Source organism: Parambassis ranga, chromosome 3 (genome assembly GCF_900634625.1).
Source record: "Parambassis ranga chromosome 3, fParRan2.1, whole genome shotgun sequence".
Classification (NCBI taxonomy): Eukaryota; Metazoa; Chordata; class Actinopteri; family Ambassidae; genus Parambassis; species Parambassis ranga.
The window spans coordinates 2805264-2829467 of record NC_041024.1 but is presented as its reverse complement, the minus strand read 5'-3'; the positions used below and the strand labels follow the sequence as shown (position 1 = coordinate 2829467).

Genomic DNA, 24204 nt, shown 5'->3' with positions numbered 1-24204 from the left:
TGCCATCGACGTGACTCTTTGCCATCTCAGCCACATAGTCCATTTCATCCACATTCATGCAATGTTCAGACATAGAGTAGCTCGTCCTGTGCAGTGCTTTCAGGGACTGTTTCCATTGTAAAACTGATGTTGAAAGTGACACACCAGAACTGAAAGCAGGACCTGTCTCCTGGCATTAGAAAGGGGATTTAATGGTCTTTGTAAGTATGTTAAACAAAACCCCAAAGGGTATTTGACATTTTATACACAATATCTGCTGTTTTCTTTTCAGCATGTTTCAGCAATGTACTTCAAACAGATCTCCTGCGTTACTTACCCAAGGTCAGTGAGTGGTGGCTTGTCACGGCCTCGCCTGTAGCACAAGAAGATCTGTGGCGCCATGAGGCCACCATTATTCAGATCAGCCAAATGGCCGGTAGGTGTCGTCTCTATGCACGTGAAGCCCAGTGGCACCTCCTCACCCATGGAGCGGATCACCACTGCCACATCAGTGATGGGCGCCTTCGGCTTGGCTGTCTTGTGGCAGACATCATCAAAGTGGATCTCCTGGTCCAACGGCTTGGATGGATCCGTCAGACCGGCTACCACGAAGTAGTCGGCTACACGAGGGCCTTTGTCCTCCATCATTTCCCATCCCCACAAGCTGCCTTCACAGGGACAGAGGAGGAGTGAGGCATCACAGACAGAGAGAGAGAGAGAGAGGGGCAGGGGAGATTAATTTTCATTGTTGTAGCAGGTACAGTTGGTTCTTGCGTCCTTGCCATGGCAGTAAAAAATAAAAAATCTGACAGCCATAAATCTTACTGAGAGCAGGCCATTGGAAGGGCACATAAAAAGAGAGTTAGTATGAGTATGCCATTTAGAGTTTAGGTGGTTAGCTGGCGGTCTTTTACCAAGTCGACTTGCTGCTGGGTGCGGACACACATGGCTCTGAGCAGGACAGAACATTGTTGGTGTGGACGGTTTTCAACCTTCCTCTAATTCTAAAACAGCCCCATTAAAGCCTGGCTGGCTACACAGACCTGAGTGCACATTTTAAAAAGGGAGCAATGAGGTGTTTCTTCACGCTTAACATTCAGCTTCAATTACAGGCTGCTCCCACATAAAAAAGTCAGCTTAGAAGCCTTGTGATATCATGGAGCCCATTAAGAAGAGTGATAAAAGCCAAACAGTAGTTTTCTTAATCTATCCTAAGAAGGGCATGCCCTGACTGCATGACATCTTCTATGCTTACTGAAACAAGGTGAAGAGTAAAACATGATGAAAACATGCCCTTTTGTTCAATGATACAATAAAAAGATGAAATGTTGATAATTATGGAGTGGTAATTATCTGTACTCAAACAAAACAAAACGCCGGTGCATCTTAAAGTTGAGTGTTCCTTTGATCCAGCCATGCACTTGACTGCTGCTTTGTCATAATCACTGCAACTTTTTAAAATAAAACAGAGGAATCAAGTCTACTGGGATCAAAGACTGACAACAAAATGAGTAAATCTACCTCTGAGGAATGAGGTGAGGAGACACTGGCATACATAAAAGGAGCAGCGGCAGGTGGCATTATGCACTAATGCCATCATTGAAAATGCTGTTAGTTCAGTTGTAGATACCCCGTTCACACTGGAGAAAGTCATTCCAGCTAGAGTAGGATTGAGCCCAGACAGCCTTTAAGCTGGATGCGTTCAGACCTATTTTCAAATCTGGCTAGCACACAGTTGTGTCCGCACTCAATCCGGCTTCATCCAGCGTGTTTGCGGTCCTCCAAACCACTAGGTGGCGCCACGTAATATACAGAGTCAAGCCGCGGTAGGACCGCGTGTGCGCATGCGGTTTTTTGTCCCGTGTCGCGCCCCGCGAACCGGAAGTAGGATGTCGCTAGCCGGATTCGCTCGCCACATTTGCGTTCACACCTGAGCCACATTTGAGCCAATCCGATCTAGCTGGATTGAAATCAAACTGGATACTGCCGGATTCGAGGTGTTCACACATCTGGATTGATCTGGATGCGACCGAATCCTGCTTAAGCCACATTTTTTTCCCCAGTGTGAACGGGGTATTAGTATGCAAGACACAAATGGTTAAGCTCTCTAAGTCTAGAATATATATTTATATACTTTATATTGTTATCAACACCTATGTTCCTGAAACCGCCATATTGGCAGAGTTATAGTATGCCAAAGCTCCCAACACAGGTGCAGTGAAGGTGGAAGGAGGTAAGTTTGCACTACACAAAACGGTTATTGTAGTAGGCTGTGAACTAAAAACTATACCCCCTAGAGGCTGCAGGGGAAACAGCAGCATTTGACACTTCCTAAGGCTTGATTATCATAATACAGATGGCTGAAATGAGTTCCCACAGATGGCTAGGCTTACTATACACCAGGTGTATAACCTTGGAGGTCTAACAGGCACCACCACCAACCTGGCAGAGGCCCCAGACTCCAACTAGGAATTGTTGGTGGGATAATATCTCCCAGCTGGGTCAAGGCTTTGTTGACTCTTTATACCACAGGTCAAGTTGAGAGATTTATTTATGGATTTATTACCTTGCCCGGTAGATCCTATTCTGCAATGGAAAAACAAACACTGACTGGGCTGATCAGCTGGCTCATCATGTTAACTTGCATCAGACCTGAGCTCCTGTGGTCAGCTGTCTTTGGGTTTGCATACAAAACAGATTTGCCAAAAAAACGACATGGAAGCCTTTTTATTGCTTTAAAAATATTCTCTCACTGACATCATAGACGGACGTAATTTCTCATCAGGAGCCTTGCTTCATTGCGACTAAATATCCTAATCCAAGAGTTTCTGCTCAATTTAATTGTAAATAATTCAACTGGACAAGGCCTGTGATTCCAGCCATATGCAGTCAGAGGGTGTGGGAAGAGAGGTTTAATTGGCTGGGTGTGTTAGCTAGTCTAAATGTTTTGGCTCAGGGGGAAGGTGAAAAAAGCTGCCAACTGTAGTCTGCAAGAAAGATTCCATCTGCCATCACGGCTACATAAAACACTGTTAGTACCTCCATTTATTCACCAGCATAAGTTCATCAAAATGACTCTCCTCCATTTGCACTTCCTAATGTTTAGTTTTTGTCTCTAAGTAACTGCATCATCTAAAACATATTATGCAACAGCATCCTTGCTGACTGACAGACACAAACAATAAAACGGCCAAATTATCTTTGACGTCAAATTGTATAGACTGAAACGTTTGTCATTCGGGCTCCAGGCAGCAGCAGATGGAACAGGATCCCATGTGTTTCTGTGTTTTCTTCATTACCAGAGACGCAGTACGAAGCAATTCTGTCTGGATTTGGCTGTTTTGGACACAACATCTGGCAGAGAAAGACAGGGTGTTTACTGGTACAATGAAATGATCTTTACAGGGTCAATAAGCTGCGTTTATACCCAAACAAAGAGTGACGTGTGTTTCTTTATGTGATTGTCACCTTCAGCTACTGACAGATGGTGAGAAAATGATGGTTCACTGTGTTTGGACTCACGCAGATTACAAATATCATTTCCCCACTGTGGGAAACCAGTGAGAAGACACTCGCAGCCCACTGATATGATTTTGTGAGCCAAGTGGTGTCTGGTAAGCTGTGATAAGGCAGAGGGTGGACTAAGGCTTTCAGACACAATCCTGTCTTCGAAATCTACCTTCACCCTGGAGAGTAACTGGTTAACGTAAGAGTGACCACAGGAGTTCTAAGGCCCCCACATCTGCACAGCATCCCGAGTCCAAGACCACAGTCTGTGCTCAGCTTAGTGCCCAGAGCAGACTCATAAATGTTCCTGGGACACTCGTATTACAGCAAACTGGTGCAATTCTTGCTGGACAGGATGTGAGACATGTGCTCACTTCTCTTTAACAAATGTTTACTTGGGAATTGAGCACAATCCAAGGTAAACAAATGCAAACAAGTTATTTCTCAATTCAAAATGGAAACAGGTCCAGTACAACAAAATGCAACTTGGAACTCAGCAGCCTTAAATAAATTGTCTAAATCATCACCACACCAATAAAAAACATTATTTATAATAGCAGGACTGATATATTATATATGTTGGCAAGTATCACTGTAGTCATCCCATAGAAGCTGTTTGGGGGATTCTTTAAACTCAAAGAGGTAAGCAAAACACAACACACTGCACTAAATAAAACAAAAGAAAGAATAGGAGCAGAAGACGAAACAGCGATTTGACGAATCAGACACCTGAAACCCTGAGCAGATGGTGGCTTGGTGGTGGCTCTTACTGTCACTGGAACACAGACCCTATTGTTTTCCCTTTTCAATATGACTCAACAACACCTATTCTTGGTATATTTTACTATTTCAGTCCAATCTCCCTATCAGTTTGGTCTCAATAATAACCATAATGTGTACAATGTGTACCGCCTGCCTTTGTATGGCAAGTCCAGAGACACAGGGAGACCAGCATACACAGCAAAAAGGGAATGTTATGTGAGTGGTGTTCACAGTGGACATTCCCATCGCACCTTTACACGTGCGCACAACACTCTCTGCTTGTGAGCATGTGTCTGGAGAGACTGACAGAAGAGTTGTGTCAGGGTGTGTGTGCTAGCACCAGGGCAATATGCTCAACACAGAAAACAACATAACAACTACAACATATGCACTGTATGATGAAAGCATGGGGGGATAGTGTAGCAGCATAAGGATTTTGCATAAGAGGGATTTTGCATAAGACACAAAAATAGACGTGGAAGTTGCTTCATGCTACTCATAGTAAGTATAGTTAACCACTAACTTACCTAAGTGTACCAAAAAAAGACTTTGACCTAATTTGTTTCAGTCCATAGATGCAAAGCGGTGGGTAGCTCTGCAGTGGGTGTTTCACTGCCATCAGAGCCACATGACGGCGAAAGAATGACACTCATCCTTGTCCTGTTGTCAGTCTGCTAAAAATACAATGCAAGCCCAAGCAAAGCAGCAGCAAAGCTGTACATGTTATGTAAGGGTTTCATCTATATGCAGTGCATATGTGGGGCAATCCTGGACACCCACTGAAATCAAACAGCCTCCATTGTCTCCCACTGCCTGCCCTATATTTTAAGAATAGAATCAGCAGTGTTGGGTACAAGGTGACAGAATGAGAAATGAACATTTTATTTTACACTTCCTATTGAGCCATAAGTCATACGTTTACTTGGGGAAATTGTGGAAAGGACTTAACACCAGACCAGAATAATTAACTTCACCTATGTGGTTCTGTCTCTGCAACAACTTACAGATTCCCAAATTTAGCAAAGAACAGGCATGCACTGACTGGAGCAGATTGAACAGCCACTATATAAGATTCTTAATGCACAGATCATCACTGGAGTCCCTTCCAGGAGCAGCATCCGGTTTGATGTAGAGCGAGTGACTCACACCCTTTCCAATGCATAAGAATGAAAAATCTGCATCACAAGCTTAAATGTTCTAATCCAAACATCTTAATTTGCTGGCCGCCCTATTTCTCCGCTGGCAGACTGACCTGGCAGGGAAGGCTCCATGTGGTTTGAAGGTAAACGCCCAAAGAGAAAAGAAAAGTCTGACTGATTCCGCCATGCATACAAAGCTGTGAACGTTTACTCAGGCTGCACGGCTCTTTAAAGGTCAGTGGACCTCTTCACGTTGGTTCTGAAGCAGTGGAGGATATATTTATGGATAACTGAATTATTTATGACATGTTTTCACTCATCACATAAAAAACCTTGAGACATGGTTTTCCCCAAGACTATAGATTCTTTTGTCTCTTTCAAAGCTGGAATCACCTTGTGATGAAAGTGCTTTCTGCCATGACTCAGCTGAATGCAGAGATTATCTGGTTCTGTCTGGTTCTTTGCAATAATCACACAGGGTACAGAGCAGTGGGAGCCAGAGGAAAGCACCACCAGCCCAGAAACTCTAAACCTGACCACATGAAGGGCCTGGTGCCAGAGCCGTAGACAAAGCTTCCCAGCCCAAACTCACTGACTTATAGTCACAGTAGGAGTTCAGGGAGGAGTTCGATAAGATGTCCAGACCCAACAGGCCCTCAGTCACTTCCACAAGGGTTTTGTTTAAGCCATCGTGACACGGGGAACGACTTCCAGCTGTCTCGACTTCACAGGCCAATGAAACTTGCCAAAGGGACTCTGAAACAGGCCAGCCGCCGCCGCCGCCGCCACTCTCTCTCTGTGCTCCAGCTGAATAGACATCCAGCACAGAGATGGCCACAGCAGGGCAGACACGTGGAGAAGGTGAAAAGGAATGTGCTCATGAACATAAACACAAGCCAGTAGGAAGTCGAGCATCTGCTTCTAGTTAGCCCAGAGGGGTGGGTGTTCGGCTCTCCAGCCTTTTAACAACATCAGGTCGTGTAACATCGAGGAGAAAAGATAAGCTCACAGAGAAATAGGATTTCCTATGTAAAGTCTCATTTCTACACCTGACTCAACTCAAGCTGCTCAACATCTCTGCAAACATCTTTAACTCCACTAAGTGTAATGTTGAGCCTGATATAGAAGCATGCAGCTAATTATAAGAGTAAATGTTTGAACAGGGTTATCACACACGAGCAGATAACCCTGCTCTGTGTGGCATTAGCACTGAACATGCATTTAAATCACTATTTAACTAAAGGTTTGAGACGGTCAGAGCATTCAGGAGCACGCTACAGTGACCAGGAGTTTGTTTGGATGTGTTAACTGTTGCTGACGTCACTGTTAGTTCTGTGATTTGAGTGTTTGCATTCTTAAGGAAACCTGAAATTACACGTTCCTTCAGGGACTACGGCATTTAAGACAGCGTTAAACGAATCACCATGATTTAGCTATTTACCCAGTTTTGACCTGTAACTGTCTTTCTAATACAGCACATAAATAAAAAAAAACAAATTAACTGCTGAAATAATGGAGATTTTAGAGCCTGCTCTCTAAGCAACAGTACATTTACATCTGAAAAGGGTGAGAGAAGGGTTAACCAAAAAAACTGTAAAACAACTCTAAAGAGTTTGCGTTGAAATGTGTATGAATCTGTGAGAAATAATACACCCACACAGGTGTCTTTATGCAATAAATAAATCACAGGTAGGCTGCAGCATTTCTGTACCATGAACCCGGTTTCTGCAGAATTCATCATGCTAAATTTAACTGCACTATATCCAATCCTATTCATCATGCATTTCGCCATGACAGTATGATAAGAAATTATTTTCAGTAGTTTAGAGCAGCATGATAAAAGCACTTAAATAAATGTCACATAGGCCTGAAAAAGCAGGTTAAAATGGAGAGCTGGATTAGCGTTCAGCCCTGAATTGACACTTCAAGCTTGGTAGCTGCTACAGTTTGCAGTGGTGGTTGCTCAAACTGCCCACTCCAGGATAAATTGTAATAATCCAATCAACATGCAGTTTATAGGTACTGACAACTGAAGATTTAAATATGTTAAATCTTTTTTAAATTATGTCAATATGCAGTGAATTACAGTCACAACCAGGGATGTCCCGATCAGGTTTTTTTTTGCCCTTGAGTCCGAGTCCGAGTCATTTGATTTTGAGTATCTGCCGATACCGAGTCCCGACCCGATCCTAGCAAAACACGTGCGTGTGCCCAGAGCGCCACGCTAGGAGATCTCACACACGCAGCAGCTCATCGAGGTCTCGAACCAGGACCTCTCGCCCCAAAAGCAACTGTCATACCCCTACACTACAGGACACAGAGCCACCCTGCACAGAAGGCGTTAACTTTGAGAGTCCTAATAAATATATTCGAGTCCTGATCGGGAGGTAATGTCCGATTCCGATTGAGTCTGAAATCACGTAATCGGGCCCGATTTCCGATCACGTGATCGGATCGGGACGTCCCTAGTCACAACAGAGTCTGACAAATGCGTAGTTTATTATCTACCAAATCTCAATGGATGTAAACACTGACTACATTCACAGGGACATTAAGTAAAAAGTAAAATTTAATGGCTTTAGTGAACAGGTATGTTAAATCACAGGCACATCAAAGTGTATTTTTTGTATTTCTATTCCACTCAAGAGGCTTAAAGCCAAAACAACATGGAACTTTCTCTCTGATGTAAAATAACAAATGGATCTCAGCATTGTGAAAAGCACAACCAAATGCCTTCAAACAAGCATTAAGGTTCTTAGATGAGTCAAAACTGCTGCTTTATTCAGACAGAATGACCCCTCTTGACATCAAATTAAATCTTTGATATTAAGCACTTGTCAAAGTGGGAAGGGGGCAGGAGCTGAATGCTCATCAAGGCCAAGCACCACTGACGTTTAATCCAAAAACACTCACTACTTGCATTTACATGAGCTGCACGACTAAAGTAACATATCACAATACAGAGAGGAGGATGAAGGGCTCGAAAATAGAGACACGAGCATCAAGGTTAGCAATTTGTGCCCTGCTGGGGTGAACCTGCACTGTGCATGAATATGCTAATGGAGCTGTAAGATACTTCAGTGTAAAAAGCAGTGCTGAGCATATCAAGTGGCCTGAAAAACTTTGTACAAAGTCTTGGCCTAAATGTTAAAAAGGTGTTTTGGAATCCAACCCAAGCTTTAAGGCAAGCTCTCTGCCTGTCTCTGTCTGTCTCCTTGTCTTTCTGTCTCTCTCTGTCTGTCTGTCTCTGTCGTGCAAGTACAAGACGCCGATGTGTTTGCTATGAATAATTAAACACAAAGCATGATGGATGAGGACGCAGCAGCATGAGGCACAGCACTGACAGACTTAACCTCACTATCTGATTATAAAATTAAATTAAACACCAACACTGGACGAAGTTGCAGTTCAGGCGGTACCAAGTTTAGAGAACCAAATAAAAGCATCCAGGCTGGAACAAAACAAAAAAACACTTAGCGGCTTAAAGACACACATCCAGACATCCAGAGTCACCTGCAAACTCTGTATCAGCAATGTCCAGAAGGACATGTTGGCAACACTAATGGAAGGTGGATGTCAACAACACACTACTACATGTTGGCACAAAACGTCAAAGGACCATCTGCCATTTTTGAGGCAGATCTTGAGAAATTTCGGCAGTAATCTGAATCCAGTTCAAAGCACAAATGAACGAGTAATTTGAACAGCCTAAAAATCCAAATCAGTGAGGTCTGCATCAAGGTGACAGCCTCTGTTTTCTGAGATGCATACAATAGCAATCTTTGAGAAAGCTAGGGGGGATCAAGTAGCTTCAACCTGAGGAGACAAGAGATGAGTGCTCCTCCACCAGGACAACACTCGAGCCCAACGTCCACAGTGCTGTCACTGTCAAACACCTGTCCGGTTCAGATGAAGTTCTACACTTAGACTCTCAGTGGTCGCCATTTTGATGATGCTATGAATTGGTATTTTGAACAGTATAAATGTGCCAAGTTTTCTAAATCATCGTCTTTTGCAGCTAATACCATTCACCACTTCCCATAATTCTTAGAACATCACAAGAGACTGCACTGAGCTACACAAGCTCTCTGTGAAGTGCTGCCAGGAATGTTGCTCTGCTTTCACTAATGTAGTATCTGAAATGGCTTAATATGAGTCTCTATAGCAGATAAGCCAATTAATCTGTCAGCCTCTAATCAGCGAATCTGGCCTCAACTTTGGTTCTCTGCAGTATGATTTTAGCACCTGTCATGCTAACCACTGTGAGCTACAACTTAAACATGGAAATAAAAATGGCTGCTGGGTGCCAATGATAAATCCCTTTAGGAGCATTTCAAGGTCATATTTCAGTGCACAGATATCAAGCAATCATTTCCTGTCTGCAGTCCAACCGTAGGCTGTTACCACCCTGCCTCTGTGTATAGCATTAGCACAAGGAAGTGCTAACGCAGAGCCTTGTGGGAATTAATACCACGTCTCTCCAGGTAACCCGAGCTCACCGACCTGCCGAGTCTAACAGCCTGATCTTTTAATTCCCAGGTTGGCAGAAAACCATTCTCAGGGATGCAGCTTTGCCCGCGTGTTATTTTGTATAAACACACACGTTTCTATTAGCAGCGTGTTGGAGTCTGGCAGTTTTGATTTAGAGATGATGTCTTGATGAACGCTCCTTTCTGTCTGAATGATTAGAAGGAAAAGGGGAAAGCAGACAGAGAGAAATGCGTTGCCCTTGTGAACCCAGCAGACCACACAGCAGCAGAAAAATGTGAGGATCAGACAATTACAGCCTTCACCGGTGGAGCTTTGACTTGTCTCAAGCATATACGTGCATGTAGTTAAATCTACAGAGCTGAAAGTTTCTTCAAAGTGGATTAGAGGAGAAAACCTAACTTCTCAATCCACCCCCTCCGCTCTCCAATCAATTCCTAAAACTGCACCAAACTTCAGTCACGCGCAGTGTTGTCTTCTACTGCATAACTCTCCACAGAGAAACCAGCTGACTGGCTAGAAGCTATGAATCTCACTTCTGATGATGAGATCTGTGCTCATATTCTTTTTTTTGTCTACCACCAGATGCCACCCACCATTCGGGGGGGACCATCCTGCCTTTCTCTCTGTAGACAATACTCTGGGCTTACAGCTAATTAGTGTTTGTGGATGGTATTCCCTGGGAACATGTAAGCCCTCACTGTCCATGTGCACATCTAGAACAGCCTTTTCACTGCTTGCTTTAAAAAAAACTGTGGCCACGAAGTACAGTGACCTTCATGCTGTGATAATATTTTGATTTTATCAAATAACTCTTCACATCCCACACATCAGATCTGCTTCCCACAATCTGTTTTACTCACACATTAAATTAAAAGTGTCTGAATTTCAGATTTATAGTGTTGGTGTTTAAATAAATATGAAACAAAAGGTAAAAAGAAGTTTAACATGTGAGTATATATATAATGCTAAAGAAGAGAAATAAAAGAAAACAAACTATGTATGTACACTGTGAAAAAGCTGCTGTTGAGGCACATTTTGTCGTACATACATTTCATAACAGGAAAAGTTGTCTGTATTATTCACCAGGGCTTATTTCTGGACCGACCAAGCTGCATCAGAGATGGAGAGGACAATCTCAACACTCACAGAGGCGGGAGATGGACCCAGAATGCAAAGCAGCATGGCTGTCATTTATTTTCAGCAGCTACGTTTCTCCCTATCCCAGCATCGCCATCCCTCAATGAGACTCATCTAAAGCCTACAGGTTGGCACTGAATGACAGAAGGGAGTGTGTAACACATAAAGGAACATTTGTTACATTTACTGTTGTAAAACAGGCTCCAAAAAATGTTGATTAATCAGCAGCAGGTAAATATCTTTGTATTCCACAGTATGCCAGAGTTTTTTATCTGCAGTGACACTCCTACACTGGTTTACCTGTAAATCTTACTGCCAGAAGGAGGAGACAAAACTGCAGCAGTGTTCCCATCAGTGTTGTATTATGTACTTTTAGAAAACATTATTCATCATTAAGAGCAGCCAAGAAACAACCTGTGAGGACAAAAAGTGTCAAATACAGCGTTTCCTCCAGGTACCACTTAACGTCCAGCTCTAGAAGTGAGTCAACCCCCCATAGTCCTTCATGTGAGAAAGTGGAAATATATCGCAAGCCATTCATATCACATTTCCGCCATACTTTAAACGCCGTTTTTTACGTCGTATGCCGCAGAAAACGACAGTTTAACGTCGTACGCCGTACGGCGTTTTCCAAACGGCCACTCATAACACCGTACGGCGTTTTCTAATATTCTAATGATCTCGCCACTGCAGTTTACTCTTTATCAGCCTATCAGCAGAGAAGAAGGACAGACCACACTAATTCATCACCGATCTCCTATGCCAAAAAGGATCGCTTCGGTCTGGATCATAGAAGACTGTATATATAAGCCTGGATACTGCACAGCCATCATGTTTCATGAAAGAAATAAACTGAATTTTGTTTACAATAGCATTTGTTCTTCTTCTTGTTGTCTTACACACTTAAATCACAGAGAAAAGAACGTATGTTTACTGACTTTTTAAATCAGATTGGATTGATTTCCATGTTATTTGACACACTATCCTGAAGGACACACACCACGTTTTGCAAGTTATGGGGCGGAGATCATTAGAAAACGCCTTACGGCGTTATGAGTGACCCTTTGGAAAACGCCGTACGGCGTACGACGTTAAACTGTGAAAACGCCATACGGCGTATGACGTGAAAACGGCGTTTTCTGCGGCGTACGACGTAAAAAACGCTGTTTAAAGTATGGCGAAAATGTGATATGAATGGCTTGCGATAGAAATAAACCCATTATAGTTATATCAACACCTAACGTGTGGATATTTTAAGAAGATAGCAACTTTGAGTGACAGGTGAATGTCATCTGACATCACAAGCTTCATACTTTAATGCGTTGGGTCCACTTGCTCTTCAGACCTTTGCCCATATTTGGACTAACAATGACACAGCCTATGAATGTAACATTATCTTTATATTAGCTTAAACAGACAGTATATTACATCAGAACACACCAACCTGTGGGAAACACTTTACAGTCTCCACTTTCATTCCCTCACTAGATGACACACATACAGACACAGTTTCTACTGAGAGATTCAACATTGCTACTACAAAAAAAAATCACAGAAATTCTTAGAAAATTAAAAAAGGCTACATTCAAAGAAGCAGGTGTGATATGATCTGAGTCATTTAGAGCCGACACACTTTGAGGCTAACAGCTCTGTGAAGTCACCCCCCGGTGTCAGGATGAGAGAACCCGGGGTTAAACCTGAAGGCTTCACACACTTTCTATCCTTTTGATCTTTTACTCACAGCTGTAAATCCTGCCAGGGTCAGGCACACTATGCAATCAGTCCAAGCCGTTCGGCTCTCCTGTGGCAGACGACAGCATTCCACAAGACAAGGAACATGAACGGACAAGAGCGTAAACATCCCGTCTATCACAGAGAAATGTCATGATATCTGAAGGGATGAATGAGACGAGCAGGAGCTGAGGGTGTGAATGGGTTCACAATGCAGGAACTGAGGTTGACCTGAGGGTGTTTCTGTCACACATATGATTTGAAAAGACTTGTTTAAGGAAAAGGCTCAGGTCACAGTGTACTGACACAGTCCTGAAACTCACACAGGCTGCTGCACTCATCTCCTCCTTCCCTCTGAGCTCCGTCTCTGACATGACACCTTCCAGTCTGGGCTGCAAATCCGTCACATAACACGTGCAACGACCCATTTAATCATCACTACCTCACAGCAAGGTTACGTTTTTAAACTACAAACTAAAATATCAGTGTGCAGCAGGGCGCTCCGAGAGGGGGCGGTTATATATTTAGCTGTGCAAAAACAGACATTCTCACCGCATGACCTGAGGTTTAATGTGGCTAAAAATATATTCACGATGATTGCAAACAACCTGTGGCGCACACACACACACACACACACACCGACACACACTTAGCGTCAAGAATGAGGCTGCAAAGAAAAAAGCATGAGGCTGAAATATCATCACACGTAAATAAAAACAGATGTAAACAAACAGAGGTGACACAGTTAGCATGACAGCACTGGTTAGCCGCGACCGCAGCTGTTCGGTAAATCCGGTGTAACGGTTCATCATCTCGCACTTACCCCCGTTTGTGAACCTTTAAATTCGTCCTCTCTCTCAAACACACACACACACGCACAACTTCGGCCGGTGTCTTCTACCGGTGCTGCTGCATCACAGTGCGGACAGTGTGTGTGTGTGTGAGCGCTGACCGCCGGTGGGGTTTTATGTTTTTGCTGCTCTGACCATTAGCTGTCCACGCTGCCTCTTCTTCTTCTTCTTCTTCTTCTTCTCCTTCTTCTTCTTCTTCGTCTGTCAGTCACAGAGCCGAGCCGGCTGTCGGCTCCGCCGCCATCTTGGTTGGGATGGGAACACACACACAAACACACACACACACAGGAGATCGTGTTTCCATGACTTCAGGGGACATTATCATTGACTGACAGACCGCAACAAAATAATCACATTAAATTGATTTTTTTTAATAAAAGTTAAAGTTAAAATAATAAAAACTAAAAAAAAAACATCCCAGCAAAACATGAAATTGACTAAGATTTCTGTGCCATGTGTATAATGCAAGCTGATGCATAATATCAGTTATTATCATAGAGAAGGATGCACGATATAGATTTGATGCTGATATCCGATATGCAGATATTGATCAGCTCCGTTTGGCCTGTATACAGCCGATAACATCAGCCCTTTAATGTGGTTTTAAATGAAGTAATTAAACTTGTAGTGTTGCCATTAGCAGACCTATTTATCCTTTTTATATGCACACCAACATTGAATGGTATTTTCCATGTGTCCACTGGAAACCAGTTTATCTGCCAGTATCTTCATCTTCATTTATTTTAAGGCCAATAATATCAGCTGATACAGATGACCTGAGGTCCTTTCTTAATGTGATTTCATGCTGTTTACTTCCATCACTACACATAATAACACATGCACATTTTGATATTAACCGTTATATAAAGGAAAAAATGGCATTTACATTGTGAACGTGTCACATTTGTTTATGTCTTTGTCAAGGTTTATTTTCATAACCTTGTACAGATTGTAAGGAATCTGGAAATACAAGTGCAAAATACGGCCTTGGTGCCACACGAACATGCTGTTACTTCTGTGAAGTCTGGCGTTTAAATTGAAAAAAATAAAATGAAAACACATAATTATGCACATGTCACACAAATTGAGAGAAAAAGTGAATGTACGCATGAAAGAAAGTTGGATTTTCTTGGTTTCTGACTGCCTGACCGTGGTTGAATTGTATTGTTTGGCTCTTTGAGTGCCATGGAAAGCTCTGTGACACCGGAGAGAAGCAGAAATCTCTCCAAATCTCTGAGGTGACAGCCAGGGGATGCCTGGAAAAGAGGCATCAGATGTTCCCTCCTCCAAAAAAACAGCCTCAAACTAAACTCCTCACAGACACGAACACACACAAACAACTTCCTAAAAACAAGAAACACATGTAGGTTTGAAATATTCATAAGAAGCATGTGCCCGCCTTGATGCATCTGAGAGAAGTAAAGGTAAAGAGTGTGACTGTGTGGGAAGGCTGTGCCAGCTCTCCACCTCCACTGACGGAGAACAAAGCTTCACTCCTCCTCGCAGCTGCTTTCATCACATGTTCTGGCCTTCAGCTCGGAGTTGGACCTGCTCTTATTCAGCCTGGAGAATTAGCTGCTGGCTAACAGCCTATAAGTAGGAGGTCACATACAATCAACGGACCGACTCAGCCCGAAGCTCAGTATTCAGATTTCTTTCTCAATCACTGAAGGGCTCAGAGTCAAAAGCGCCAATTAAACTCGACGAGGGCAGTTCTGATGTCAGTTCCAGCAGCTGGCAAATGTTTTTATTGTCTTCATTTATCCAGTATCTTTGGCTTTATTTCCTCTTTTACACATCTTGTCATGCTCTTGTGGGCTCTTTAGGTGCTTTTCCAGATAAATTGGGTTTCCCCTCTTCACTTCAGAGGGCAGACGGCACAAACTCGCCGCTACACAAACTACTTTCTTTATGTTGAAGTTTGACAACACGATCAGAACCGGCGGTCTAAAGAGAACATTTTAATTTCCCTTTATTTAAATAGTTGGAGCCTTTAAAGCAGCTCATTCTGTGCTCAGGGAAAGGAGCATTTTTCAGTGTGTGAATAATTAATACTACACAATGTACCATAAAATATTTCCCATATTTTTTGAAGGATCTTTTCATCTTTCCTGGCTCCTGCAGCTATGATTTAAACCATGCACACACAAAGATGCAGATTAAAAAACTGAAAAGCTGTGAAGTTTTAACCGCTTCAGTCATGTCTCACTGCTGCCCTCTGCTGTCCACTGCAGCCAGACACACTTCATCCATTCAATGGTTTTTGTAGAAAATAACGTTCAGCATCCCCTGGGCGTCATTAAACAGGTGCAGATACAGCAGAAGGCAATTTCTAGTCACTTTTTCAGCCCAAAGTTAGAGCTCCTCCATCCCAGCATACATCAGTGCCTGGTTTATGTGCAGTAAACACATTTTTGCCTCAGTTTATATACAGTTAAATGTTGGAAGGTGCCACTCAGGGACAGTGATCATCATCTCTGCTCTAAAACCTGAAAGCGCCCCGCAGGTGACAGATGGGACATAACCGCCTGCTGCTACAATACAGCAGCTAATGGAGTTAGTGGTGATTAACAGCTTGCGGCGTCTGATCATAAACATGCTGATGGCTGCAGAGCGTTTCACTTGGCACGGTGAAGGGCTTCAGGTACCAGGCCGAGTCCATGCTCCAGACCACGTGACCTGGGAGGCATGCAGAGGGAATGAGGATCCTCACCAGATCCACCAGAATATTTAGACAGCTACAATTTTTCATTCCCAATAAAAGGACGGTGGAGCATTTAAGTCAAGCTATGCGCCCCCCTGTGGTCATAGAAAGAGATGCATGCAAAATCTCCTATTGATTAGCAGAGCTTTATGGTGCTCAGCTCACCAGAAATTTGAAAGTGAATTTCCCATTGTTGCTGCTAAATTTAGCCACATATACAGGAGGAGTGGCTGGTCAAAGCCCGCTGAGTATCCAGACTGTGTTTCAAGGCTCTGCATGTCACAGCTGTAAGACAAGCCGTGCACCCGGACGCTGAGTTACTGGAATTTCTCCTCTCTGCTATTGATTTTTTTAGAGGGGTTTGCAAATGTTTACACGACTAGCCTGAGCCATACAAGCCTTTTCAAACGATCCCCTCCGCTGCTCTCTCCTCTCCTGTGCATTAGAGGTCTGGAGACAGGCAGGATGTGAGGCGGCCGATAAGCTGCGGAGAGGCAGAAAGGCTGTCAGAGATTCTCTGGTGGTCAGTCAGTCACTGTCTCACCAACATGCAGGCTGGGACATCCTGCTGGGGGGTTTGAGCTGGTAAATCTGTCCAACAACAACAACTGTTGTCTGTAGTAATTACATCCATCAACACTGAGCCTGCAGGTTACAACACAGCTCATGGAAGGTATACATGAAGTATCATTATGAAGGAGTGTTTCTGATGTTGAAGGAAGCTAATGTCGTGCTGATCTGCTGACCTGTGTGGAGGCTGAAACATTGAAAAGTCTGAATGTATGACCGCCACTAAAACCTGGTTCAGCTCAGTTATCCAATCAGATTCAGAGCATTTGACCAAATTTGTATCATATTATTAGCGCCCTGAAGAACAAACTGTGACTGTGAGCTGAACACGTTGGATTCTGATGACATCATGTGGTTAAAATAAATGTTTTATGATTATTTTAACCTTATTTTAACCTGGAAAGAAAACCAGTGAGAGATGAGTCTGAAGAGCCGAGAACAGCTGCGAGACACTAGTGAAGGACTGAACCAGGTCTGGACCTGAAGAGTCAGAGGAGACCGTCACTAGAGTCCTGCTCAGGAATGGACTGCCAGACTGCAGAGAAGACACCTCCAAACCAGACTGAGGTCTGCTAGAGACCACCTGGAGACAGAGCACACAGACTGGAAGTCATTTGGTCAGATGAAGCTGAACTAGAGCTCTGTGCTCACAGAGGTGTTGTCTTCATGTGGAGACAGAAAGGAGAGGCTAGAACCCAAAGAACAGGCTTCATACAGTCAGACATGGTGGAGGCAGTATGATGCTGTGAGGAGGACTCAGTCAGTCTGGAACTGTGGATCCTGTCAGGGTGGAAGAATCATGAAACAAGAAGACTGTCTGAACATCTGAAAGGAACCCTGAAGCAGTCTGCAGTCAGACTGGGTCTGGGTCCTGGTTTTCTCTCCAACATGACAACAGATGAAGCAAACGTCTCCTCTAGCGAAGAACTATCTGACTGACTGAAATCTGACTGAAGATCTGTGGAGTGGTCTAAAGACCAGGATCAATGGAGGAGATAATATTAGAAAATGAACATTTTCACAGTGGACTAATCATTTAGTCTCCAACTGTACATGAAGCTGACCTCAACCTCTGATCTCTGACCTTCCTGAGAGGAAATCAGCTGTTAACCTCCTTCCTAGGATCAATACAGTGTCAGAGTATTAGCCCAGTCACAGGTCAGAGGAAGGTGGAGAAACATGAGAGCAGTGACGATAATGAGGACGATAGAGTGTCAACCTCCATCTGGGATAGATTTACTCTTACATGATGCTGCACTGAGTCTTGCCCTCACCCTGTTATAAATGCTAGATAGGAAGCGATCTGTCAATGAAGTGTGTGAGAGGCACGGCTCAATATTTGGGGGTGTGATGCTAACAGGCTGTAACAAGATTTCTTCCTCCTTGTGTGCCGGTGATTCAGCAACATGTGGCAGTAATAAGCAGTAATCACATTATGGTGTTGGAGTCTCATCCTCTTTATATTGATTGGTGCTGTGATGTCCTGTCAGGACGCCTTTTGCTTGATGAGCTGATGGAGTGTGAAACACTGTTGACTCACATCCTGCTGTCTCTCCCAAAAACACTGCAGCTTCCAGTACATTTACAGCTCTGAGAGAGTGTCTGAAGGGTGCAGTTATTTGTTTTTTTGCATTGATACGTATACATACGCTTATTTTGGGCTGAGATTGTAGTTTTATTTTCTATACAAGACGTCTAAGAAGAGCACCGCTGCAAGACTGACATAACATGCAGTTCCACAAGTGTCCACTGGAGGGCTGACTCCTCACAGACTTTTTGATTGTCTGACTGGCTTTGTGTCTCATGATCCAGTCAGTTGCTCTTAGGCCCCGTTCACATTGGAGAAAGTCATTCCAGCTAGAGTAGGATTGAGCTCAGACAGCCTTTAAGCTGGATGCGTTCAGACCTATTTTCAAATCTGGCTAGCACACACTTGTGTCCGCACTCAATCCGGCTTCATCCAGCATGTTTGCGGTCCTCCAAACCACTAGGTGGCGCCTCATAATATACAGAGTCCGTTCACACCGCGGTAGGACTGCGTGTGCGCATGTGTCATGTGTTTTTTTGTCCCGTGTCGCGGCCTGTGAACCGGAAGTATCACGTCGCTAGCCGGATTCGCTCGCCACATTTGCGTTCACACCTGAGCCACATTTGAGCCAATCCGGCTAGATCCACCTCTCGTGGGTGGATCTAGCTGGATTGAAATCAAACTGGATATAGCCGGATTCGAGGTGTTCACACATCTGGATTGATCAGGATGCGGCCGAATCCTGCTTAAGCCACATTTTCCCCCCCAGTGTGAACGGGGTATTAGTGTTTCTGGCCTGCTCGTAGTATTTTACATGTTTTCTTATCCTCTGGATTTATATATAAACCTCGCCAAACTACAGCCTTTGTCCTGCTGACAACATTACAGCATGCAATATAAACAGTATAGCTAGCGACAGCATGCTAACCCAGGCAGCTAAAATGGTGACATGCATGCTACACATTTAAATAAAACTCAGCCTAAATGTATACCTGAAGAACAAGAGCATTTGGACTACAATCACTGTTTTTCAGTACATATACAGTAGTGTATACACACACTCTCATGTGTACCAGCATGCTTGAGAGTGTGTGTGTCTGATCCACAGCGAGTGACCTAGCTTGGGTTACGCTTGGGAGAAACCTCTCTGGATGAACCTTACTTGCGGGAAGCAGAACGGCTGCGAGCATAAATAAACATCCCCTGAGGAAAGTCGATACGGCGGCTCGTGTGTCCGCAGCAGATGAATACCCAGGCCTGTCTGCATCTTAATGGCTACAAAGCGTTCTCAACATGTGGAAGCACTGTTTAAAAAAAAACAAAAAAAACTGGAAATGCAGCAGGACCGCAGAGACAGATGTAATGACACGCTTTGGTCTGAAAGGGTTTGAAGCCAAACAAAGAGGAGAAAACAAGCAGAATTTAAGGGTTAACGTTCTAAAATCCTCATGTTTTGTCGGAGACCACAAACTTTCAGTTAATTAGAAACTAGACAAAACTTCTTTAATGAATTCATCGGAACATCACAGCTGTAGAAACTAACTGCAAATGTGGAATATTTCTTAAAGTGATGAGATGGAGGAAGTGAGAGGTGCAGCTGGTCAAAGAGTTCTGATACAGATCAATGGAAACAATGGAGACCAGCGGAGCCAGAGACTCCCTGCTGATTCGATTTACCGTCTCCGTAATTCTCATGATCACACACACACACACACACACACACACACACACACACTATACTCTAGGGAGAAAATTCAGAATACAATCACTAATAACTGACAAAGCTCTGTGGTTCTTGTGGTTCTCTGTTCTGTGGGGGGCTGCCCTCTTGTCTGTCGTCCATTGTTTAAAGCAATAAAGACAGCTTTGTCTTTCTGGTCTTTCTGCCAGTCTGGCCTCATCTCTGCATCTCTGAACGGACAGGGTCCAGCTCTGTGACACACGAGCTGATGTTTATGCAAAACTTTTGTTTTTTGTGCAGAAGAAATTCTGATTTAATTTGATTTTAACACCAGTTCATGCTTTTTATAAGAAGATAAACAGTCCCAAAAACTAATAATGATCCTGGTGTTTGACTGCAAACTGAATAAATGCATAAACTTCAATGGAGGCTGTTCCAGCCTTCATATAAAAACAGGAGCAGAGCAGCGTCTCCGTTCATTCACAGCTGCATCAATTATTCATTAATGCTCCTGTCGGCCGTGCTGCACCGGGGATCGATGCCTCTGTAATGTGGACTGATATGAGCCCCTGGTCGAGTCCCGGCTGTTGTATGTTAATGGGCTGGACTGGATTTCATCTGCTGCTCGAAGTGCTTCCTCTGGACAAAACTCCAAACCGCACCTCACTCACACACTTTATGTATGATTGACGTGCAGGCAGAGTATCCTCAGGCTTTTTAAGATAAAGTTTGATTTTTCAGCACCTTTGGTTGATGGCAGAAAACAAACCACCCCGTCAGACCAGCAGACACGTCCCGAACTGAATTTCCATGTTTGTCTTAATGGAGAGAATCTCTGCGGCTGACATCAAATCAATGTAGATGGGTAAAAAGCAGAAAAAGTACTTCGTCGTGATGGTGTTGAAGTCATGTGACCAGTGTAGGTCGTTTATAGAGACGCATAGGCCTGTAGTACAGGGTCACGGGGGTCTGGAGCAGGGCACACCATGGACAGGTCAGCAGTCCATCACAGGGAAAACACACAAACAACCATTCACACGGGAATCTTCTCATCGTAAGGCGACAGTGCTGACCACCATAAAATGTGAATAAATATGGACGACCGTCTGTGATGTCACTCTGATCTGAAGAGCTGCGTTACGTCTGTCAGAGGCTCCAGCCATCGCCAAATATCAATATAGACCAACACAGTTTGATTCCAACGTAACGACATGAAGTTGGACATTTTGTGATGGAGGTCTATGGGGATTGACTCACTTTTGGAGTCAGCCCCTAGAGGCTGCGGGAGGAGCTGCAGTTTTTGACACTTCTGCCGGGAGGTTGCTGCTTGTTCTAAGTGTATGTTAAGGTGTTATTTACAACGCTTTCTGGAGTTTGGAGTCAAATAAATTAACCTGCTGGTTTGTAAGGACACGTGTTGTTATCATGCTGCTCAGCTGCGCGATAATGTGAAGAACATTAAATATTCAGTTCAGAGGAAGTTGAGTGTCACTACATTATCTGAGATGCCCGGCATTTATTGATGACTATCCTTTATCTGTTAGAGCTGAAAGGGCACACACACACACACACACACACACAGACACACGCTGAACCACTGGGAGTAATATTATTTGTCAGATAGATGCAGTCTGTTTGTTTCATGAATTATAGATCTTCCAAAATGTCATCTAGAGCGAGTAGTCTGCTCCAACTCTCACACTGCGTGCATGACCTCATCACCGACAGACGAGTCCTTTCAGCAGCACTTTCTGGAAGTTTTAAGTCAATCAATAACTGAAGAAAATGCTTTGTTGTTTCCTCTTCTGGGCTGAATCGTTAATTATACGAAGTGTCAAATACACAGGCTGCTGGTAAACCTGAGGATCAATCTGTTTGGAGTTTAGCGTCCTCCAAAGGGTTTAAACAGATTTAAAGCTCCCATGAACTGTGCTCCGATGCTTTAAGTTGAGATAAAACGACTTAAATCCTTTTGCAGAGATTGAATTACTGCAGAAATAATTCACTTTGTGCATGAAAAAGCTCTCTGCAGCTGCTCTGCTTATCTTTTATCTTTGGTCTTTTTTCTGGGAGATAGAATTCATCAATGAATGTGAGACAGAGAAGAAGACATCCTACTGCCATTAACTTGACCCTCCCCTTACACCATCCTCCCTCCCTCCCTCCCTCCCTCCTTCCTTCCTTCCTTCCTTCATTCATTCAGACCCGGCCCTGGTGGAGAGAGGAAACTGTTGCCCCCCTCCCCTCGAGGGACTTGGCATCATAATTATATAGGAAGCAGAGCAGTCTGCCGTCTGTCAGAGGGAAGCGAGGCTGCAGGCTGGTCACACGTGTGCAACGAATATGGATGTGCAGCTCTGTTTCTGACACTGTGTTGGAAGGTAAGATAATCTCTTGTATTAATCTCTGCAGAGCGAGATTATTCTGCAGCCCCCTGCTGCTCACAGTCTGTCGTTAGGTCAGGTATTTTGCAACTGTTAAGTATAAATGAAACATCTCTGACAGAAGAAAGGAGCGTCTGAGTAAGTGTTAAACTAGTTTCTGATGTTTTAGTAGATTTATGCCACTGGTTTTGTGCCAGAGGACTAGAAGGTCAGAGAAAGGTAGAACCAGACTTTAACACATTTCTCAAAAGTTGTGTGTTAGCAGGGTCCTGGTTGGACTCAAACTTCTGTTTTTCACTGTGCCACAGAGAAGAAGAGGAAGCAGCCATGTCAGAGAAGAAGCCACGCAGCTCAGACACTCGTCCCAAATGTGGCCTCCGCAGCTGGAGCGCAGACAGTTACGTTTGGCGAGGGAAGAAACGCTCAAGGAGTTCACGCAACGGGTCGAGTCCTGCAGGTCTGGAGGCGGAGGGTTCTGTGGAAGAGCTGGGTGTGCGGTCAACATCCTGCCCGAGGCGGCGCAGGGAGAGAAAGTGCAGCTGCAGCGCTCTCGGGGACGCACTGACATCCGGAGACATTGACGTGGTGTGTCGGAAGGCCCTGTCCCGCCGTTCTCTGCGGCAGAAGTTTCAGGATGCCGTGGGTCAGTGTTTGCCTCTGCGCTCCCATCACCACCACCACCATCATCACTCCTACCCACAGGGTTCCTCCCGACCCTTCTCTGTGCTGTTCTGGTCCAAACGTAAGATCCACGTCTCAGAGCTCATGCAGGACAAGTGTCCATTCTCACCCAAGTCTGAACTGGCGCGATGTTGGCACCTCATCAAAAGTCACGCGACCCACCAAAGTGCGCTCAAGGACATGGAGGCTCCCCTCAAACCCAACGTCTCGTCCTCTACCTCCCCACCACAGACGCCTCTGTCCTGGGAGGACATCTGCTCCCCTGGGCCTGGAAGCACCAGTCTAGAGGACTGGGACCCTTCTTGTCCTCATGGTGCAGCAGAGGGCAGTTGTGGACACACCGAGTACATCCTGGTCCCAGATCTCCTTCAGATCAATAACAGCTCCTGTTACTGGGGTGTGCTGAACCGCTTTGAGGCGGAGGAGCTGCTGGAGGGCCAGCCTGAGGGGACGTTTCTGCTCAGAGACTCCGCACAGGATGAGTTTCTCTTCTCTGTCAGCTTTCGTCGCTACAGCCGCTCCCTCCACGCTCGCATTGAGCAGAACGGCAAGCGCTTCAGCTTCGATGTGCGGGACCCGTGTATGTACCGGGATCCCAGTGTGACGGGGCTGCTCAGACACTACAGTGACCCCTCTACCTGCCTCTTCTTTGAGCCCCTCCTGTCCAGACCACTCCCAAGGACCTTCACTTTCTCCCTACAGCACCTGTGCAGGGCTGTGATATGCAGCTGCACCACCTACCAGGGTGTAGACAACCTGCCACTGCCGCTCCAGCTCAGGGACTACCTCAGACAGTACCACGTAAAGTGTGACGGGGCCTGTGCTGTGTGAGAGTCCAACCAAGTGTGAGCCTATTGTTGGAATCTGAGCTTTAAAGATGAGGAATCACTCGTAGAAATCCTCCTTCTCCGAGGTTCTGAGGGAGGATCTGGATGTTTTTTTGCTTCTGAAGCACCATGACAAGCCAAGGAGGACCACAGGAACAACTAGATAATAACAGATGTGGACTTGTGGAATTACTGACTCTTGAATTTGGAGCATTTCCACCATTGATCTCAT

General features: G+C 44.4%; 2 protein-coding genes across 10 annotated transcripts in view; one reads left to right on the top strand and one right to left on the bottom strand.

Annotated features, from left to right (window-relative positions):
• The window catches only part of LOC114433257 (C-myc promoter-binding protein-like), a 52741-nt gene extending 38890 nt beyond the window's left edge, over window positions 1–13851 (bottom strand). For 6 of the 9 annotated variants that reach the window (XM_028401719.1, XM_028401724.1, XM_028401726.1 and 3 more), the window contains exons 1-2: window positions 13570–13851; window positions 317–647 (exon numbers count right to left, since the gene is read on the bottom strand). In XM_028401719.1, the coding sequence (XP_028257520.1) occupies window positions 317–627 (311 nt within the window). In that variant the 5' untranslated portion in view covers window positions 628–647; window positions 13570–13851. Of the gene's footprint in view, window positions 1–316; window positions 648–13069; window positions 13092–13569 lie in introns of those variants that run through there. The other 3 variants (XM_028401720.1, XM_028401722.1, XM_028401721.1) reach the window with 3 other exon arrangements.
• Window positions 13852–22388: 8537 nt separating this feature from the next.
• socs4 (suppressor of cytokine signaling 4) lies at window positions 22389–24075 on the top strand. The gene is made up of 2 exons (XM_028402337.1): window positions 22389–22461; window positions 22773–24075. Exon 2 carries the CDS (start codon window positions 22792–22794, stop codon window positions 23974–23976), a length of 1185 nt encoding a protein of 394 aa, XP_028258138.1. The 5' UTR covers window positions 22389–22461; window positions 22773–22791; the 3' UTR covers window positions 23977–24075.
• Window positions 24076–24204: the final 129 nt, after the last annotated feature.

Coding starts and splice junctions, on each gene's coding strand:
- socs4 (XM_028402337.1), top strand. CDS start 22,792: ATGTCAGAGAAGAAGCCACGCAGCTCAGACACTCGTCCCAAATGTGGC.